Source organism: Camelus dromedarius, chromosome 20 (assembly GCF_036321535.1).
Source record: "Camelus dromedarius isolate mCamDro1 chromosome 20, mCamDro1.pat, whole genome shotgun sequence".
NCBI classification, from domain to species: Eukaryota; Metazoa; Chordata; class Mammalia; order Artiodactyla; family Camelidae; genus Camelus; species Camelus dromedarius.
The window spans coordinates 6308951-6314950 of NC_087455.1; the positions used below are offsets into that span (position 1 = coordinate 6308951).

The 6000-nt window shown below is 50.0% G+C and overlaps 1 protein-coding gene across 3 annotated transcripts in view; it reads left to right on the forward strand.

Annotated features, from left to right (window-relative positions):
• Nucleotides 1–2834, forward strand: part of ZFAT (zinc finger and AT-hook domain containing) — a 137075-nt gene extending 134241 nt beyond the window's left edge. For all 3 annotated transcript variants that reach the window (XM_031439670.2, XM_064476817.1, XM_064476818.1), the window contains exon 16: nucleotides 2452–2834. In XM_031439670.2, coding sequence (XP_031295530.1) covers nucleotides 2452–2691 — 240 coding nt within the window. In that variant the 3' untranslated portion in view covers nucleotides 2692–2834. The remainder of the gene's footprint in view (nucleotides 1–2451) is intronic.
• The last annotated feature ends 3166 nt before the right edge of the window (nucleotides 2835–6000 follow it).

The following is a 6000-nucleotide window of genomic DNA, read 5'->3' on the forward strand; positions in this document are numbered from 1 at the left end:
TATTAGCAGTAGGGTCTCATGAACTCTCTGAACCACCACTTCTCAAAAAGATGGGTTGCAGTCCGCCCCACCTGGCCTTCCTCACGGGGCTGCTGGAGAATTAAATGAGCTAAGGGACCTGAGAACACTCTGCTAACTGCCGAGGGCCCACCTGTTACAGTCACTGTGGGATGTGACAGTAACACAAGGGAGCAGGAGTGTCACAAGACGCAAATGGAAGGAGTGTGAAGGAAGCATGAGGAGGGGAGAGAGGGATACAGGCGCAGGTGAGGTGGCCTGAAGCCGTGCCCTGGGGAGTTCTCAGACCAAAAGTCAGAAGGTCCGGCCTCTGGATTCTTTCCTGTCTGAGCGCCGCGCCTCTCCTGTATAATATGAGGATGGACCTTTAGGACTTTTGGAGCCAAAGGGGCCTCTCTGTGGACAGCTTGCCTCCTCCCTGCCTCCACGTCAGCTGGATGGGTTTGTCTGAGACTGAAACAAGGACGCAGCAGCCAGGCTGGAGCCGGGGAGGCTGCCCAGTGTTCTGTCAGCACTTCCAGGCTCTACCGGGGGATAGTGCGAGGGGTACACCAGTGCCCCTGGCGGGCCTGCGGAGACCGGGCGCTGCGCTGGGACGGAGGGGCTCGTCCTCGCTCTCCAGAGGTGGTCGGTTTAGCAGGGAGACCGGGGCAGAGACGGGCTGTAACACAGGACCGGGCAGAGGGCCCTGCAGGGGCTCTGGGTACCCTGCGTGAGCACGGGGAACCCCTCTTCCTTAAGGGGGGCTCCCCCAGCTGGGGCGCTTCTGGGGAGTTTCTTGAATCTTGGGAGGGAGAAAGCACAACCTGCTAGGAACAGTTTTTACCCAGAAAGTGGTGGGGGGACCTGGAGAAGGGGGAGAAAGCTGGACGGGGGCGGGGGGAGAGCAGGGAAAAGGCGGGACCAGTGAGGCCGGTGCACTGGCCCACAGCCCAGGGCCCGTCGGCGTTTGCCTGGCGAGTGGTGCGGGAGGGCTCGTGGAGCCCGTGGAGGGGCTGGGGTCTTGCTGGGAAGCTGCCCTTCAGCGTGAAGAGAGACCACAGCGTGCCTGGGTCCGACAAGCCTTCCAGTCAGGGTTCTGGAACGCTTGAGGTGGGCAGGACCGCAGAACTCAGAGCCTGATTTAGAGAATAATTTGCAGAGTCCTGTGGGTTAAGGTTTCCCATTAAGCTCTCTGTGCTGCTGATAATTTATCTGGAAGATGTGTTAGAGCATTTGGGGAAAGCAGAGTACCCATCTCAGGGGATGATGACGCCGTGAAGCCATATTATTTCCACTGTGAGGACAATTTTAAGCCTGTGCTAATAGATTAAACTACTAGAGTGATCATTTTGAACAAAGAAAACGGTTGAGAGCTGCACAGCCAGCCATAAGCTGATTGGGGTGCGTAAAGAGTAATAATTTAGCCCTTTTGATCTGTGGCACGTAATCTCTTCAGTCTCTGCCACATGACACCAGCTGGGGACAGTCCCTGGACTTGAGTTCACCCCGACCAACGCTCACGTTCCACCTCGCCACTCAGACCCCCTTGGAAAGGCCTGTCTCTCTGACATCCCTCCCCACGTCCGAGGGCTCTCTCGTCCCCCAGCTCAGCAATTCCAGGCCCCTTTGCCTTCCCCCTGGGCTGGCTTTCTGACCCTTCAGTCATCTTCACAGATCTTAGGGTCTCAGCTCTTTCTAAATCTTCCCCACCTTACTTCTGTGATTTCTCCTCTCGAGATCCAAGGCAGTTGTAAAACAGAACAGAACCCAGAGTCAGGGACCTGGGGCTCTGGTGCCAGCTGGAGTGTGGCCTTGTCTGGAATCTGCCTTGGAGCTGCAGAGAAAGGCCAGCCCAGCAGGCTCCCTCCGCTGACAGATGCTCTGAGACTCTCCCGCCCAGCCCTGGGGCAGCGAGTTTCCATCAGCAGGCGCCCCTCTGAAAGTCTGAGGCAGCAGTGTTGACGGAGAACCCCTGGGGAAAAGCAGTCTTACAAGGGCATCCGTTCCTGCCTAGTGTGGTGCCGACCTTCACACGGAGAGCTGAGCTCCCAGCGGGTGTGGGGAGACAGGTAACCCCACGTAAAGTAGTCCCCACTCACCACCCAGTGCGCCGGCTGTGGGTTTCCAGGAGCACCCCCTTTCTCCCCTCAACCCACAACACGGTTGTGGGGAGGCAGCTTGGTGTCAGGAGAAGAGCCTGGGCTTTGGGGGTAAACTTGAGCCCCGTTAGCCACCGCGGGGGCCCCTGGCCTTGCAGCTTTGCAGTCGTGAGCTTCACTCCCCTCCTCCACGAGCCGGGGTGAGAGCAGCTGGAGCGCGGCTGAGATGCCTGTGCAGCGAGGACAGGCTCCTGGATCGGATGAGGCGCTTTGTAGGCAGTAGCTGTGACTCTGCTGTCGCGGTCGGGCCTGGAGGTGGGGCCCGTGTGACCTCTCTCTCGCCCTCCCACAGGTCACCGACGAGGAGCCCAGCTCCAACCACACGGTCATGATCCAGGAGACCCTCCAGCAGGCCTCTGTGGGGCTGGCCGAGCAGCATCACCTGGTGGTGTCCTCCGACGACGTGGAGGGCATCGAGACGGTAACTGTCTACACGCAGGGCGGGGAGGCCTCGGAGTTCATCGTCTACGTGCAAGAGGCCGTGCAGCCCGTGGGGGAGCCGGCCGTGGGGCCGCCAGTCCAGGAGCCGTAGAGGACACACAGCGGCAGACGAAGGCACAGGTGGGGCTGCCAGGCTCCTCAGGGCAGCCGGGACACCCAGGGCGGGGAGGCCACCGAGCGGTGCTCTCCGTGGTGCTCTCCTCTGCGCGCACTACCCCGGCGGCCAGATGGGGCTCTCCTTGTCCTGCTTTGGGTGGGCAAGGCCATCAGCATCACCAGCAATACAGGATCCCCACCCCCACCAGACACACACCCCCTTCCCCCGTATCATCTGCTTCCAGGAAGACTTCTGCATCAGCTCCCCAGACATGGCCCACACTGTGTAGCCCTTTTGCCTCACATTCGAACGGAGGCCCCCAAGTCCCCAACAGCATCATCCCTGAATCACGGCCCCAGCTCCCTGACCCCCATCTAGGTGCCGAACCTTCGTCTGGGACTGCCCTGCAGCCTGGTGCACGGGAGACAGCCATCAGAGAAAGTGACCTTATGGTTCTGAATCACCGATGAGAGAAAAGAGGGGAGGGGTTAGCTACAGAGGTCTCCCCCTCAGGCATCAGAGGCACTTGTCCAGGATCATGTGAAGTAACCACGACTTGATGATCTGCCCACTCCCATCACAGGTGGGGGCTCGGCTTACTGTCTTGGAATTCTTTTGCTTTTTAAATAAATGCACTTTTTACTGTTCACCTCCCACTCTAAGGAGGTGAGGTGGGTAGAATAAAAACACTCTCTGCCTGAGTACTTCTGCTCCTCCGTTAGCTTTCCTGAATCGAAATCTTGGATTTGGGCTCCACCCCGAACCACCCTCCCTGAGACCGCGGCCCTTAAAATGCAGTGATGATGCTCGTTCTCCCTCTAGAGCGTGAGCCTTGCTTTGGGCCACTGTTTGAGGTGAGTGGTCTTACCCTCTGTCTCCCTGCACCTGGCATTTGATTTGCTGCATCTGAGATGTGGCGGCAGCCCCTACCACCTTAGGAGGAGCAGGGAACTGGCAGTCAGAAGCCTTCCAGATGCTCTCCTGTCTGACTGAGGTTTCAGTCCAGGTGCTCGTGATAAATCCCATACCTCTTTGCGCCTCTGCTCCCTGACAGCTCTATGGGGGCGTCGAGGCGAGTCCTGCTGCGCCCTGTCCAGCCCCGGGATCTCTCAACATCATCACCTACCATCCCACTCGAGGTCAAGATTTTTTCCTATCAAATGAAATTTTATTTAATTTATAGTGATTCTAACCAATTGTTTGAATAAACCATCATTTTAAGGTGTAAAATACCAAACGATTGCCCCATGGTTTTAGAATTTCACATTTCTAGACTAGACAATGAAATAACCTATATTACCTGGGGTGGCTCACAAAACTGTTCATCTAAAACAAATTTCTTGATGCTATTCGGGCATTGGAACACTGGCAAAACTTTTTATTCAGAAACCGATGAAGAAAAAGCTTGAGAATTACTTTTAATCCTACAATGGTTTGCTGTCTTTTGTTTGCAAGGAAGACATTATTGACCTGTTTTTAGTAAAGCATGAAGTCTGAGTTATTTTTCTAGTAAAGGTGATGGATTGTTACCAATCTTGGTAAGGGTAAATAGTACAACAAAGTGATGGATTTTTTTTCTCTTAGTGTTAAAAAGCCTGTATGTCATGAGTTTGTTTTTTAATGTGTAATTGACCTGTGACCCTTCATTAGTTCCACGTGCACAGCGTAGTGATTGAATATTTTTATACATTACAAAGTGATCACCACAGTAAGTCTAATTATTACCTGTCATCATACAGTTACGCCATAGTTGTTGACTACATCCCATCCTGTACATTTCATCCCCGACTCAGGTATTTTGCTGCTGGAAGTTTGTACCTCTTAATCTCCCTCACTTGTTTCACTCATCCCCCTACCCCACTCCCCTTTGGCAACCACTGGTTTGTTTTCTGTATCTGTGACTCTGTTTCTGTTTTGTTATGATTGTTCATTTGTTTTGTTTTTTAGATTCTGCATACAAGTGAAATCATATGTTATTTGTCTTTCTCTGTCTGACTTATTGCACTTAGCATAATACCCTCTGTGTCCATCTATGTTGTCACAAATGGAAAGATTTCATTCTTTTTTATGGCTGAGTAATGTTCTATTGTGTATGTGTGTATATATGTGTGTACACATATATATAATCACATCTTCTTTATCCAGTCATCTATAGATGGGCAGCACTTAGGTTGCTGCCATATGTTGGCATATGCTGGCATATTGTCATATATGAATAATGCTGCTATGAACATCAGGGTGCATGTATCTTTTTGAATTAGTGTTTTTATTTTTGCTTTGTTTTTCTGAAAAATACCTAGAAGGGGAATTGCTGGATTATATGGTGGTTCTATTTTTAATCTGGGGGGAACCAGGATACAGTTTTCCATATTGGCTGCACCAATTTACATTCCCACCAACAGTGCACAAGGGGTCCCTTTTCTCCACATCCTCACCAATACTTGTTATTTTTTGGCTTTTTGATAATAGCCATTCTGACAGGTTTGAGACAATATCCCAGTGGTTTTTGTTTGCATTTCTCTGATAATTAGTGATGTTGAGCATCTTCCCACATATCTGTTGGCCATCTGTATGTCTTTTTTGGAAAAATGCCTATTCAGATCCTCAGCCCATTTTTTAATTGCATTGTTTATTTTTTTGATGTTGAGTTGTATGAGTTCTTTGTATATTTTGGATATTAACTCCTTATCTGGTATATTGTTTGCAAATATTTTCTCCCATACAGTAGCTGGCATTTTCATTTTGTTGATGATTTCCTTTGCTGTGCAAAAGCTTTTTAGTTTGATGTATTCCCATGTGTTTATTTTTTAATTTGTTTCCCTTGTCTGAGAAGACGTATCAAAAAAAATATTGCTATGACTGATGTCAAAGAGTGTACTGCTTATATTTTCTTCTGGGGATTTTATGTTTTCAGGTCTTACATTTAAGTTTTTAATCCACTTTGATTTTATTTTTGTGTATGGTGTGAGCAAATGTTCCAATTTTATTCTTTTACATATAACTGTACAGTTTTTCCAGCACCATTTATTGAAGAGATTTCTTTTCCCCATTGTATATTCTTGCCTCCTTTGTCACAGATTAATTGACCATGCATGTTAGGTTTATTTCTGGGTTCTCTATTCTGTTCCATTGATCTACATGCCTAGTTTTGTGCCAGTATCTTACTGGTTTGATTACTGAAGCTTTGTAGTATAGTTTGCAATCAGGAAGTGTGATACCTCCAGCTTTGTTGTTCTTTCTCAAGAATATTTTGGCTATTTGGAGCCTTTTGTATTTCCACACAAATTTTAGAATTGTTTGTTC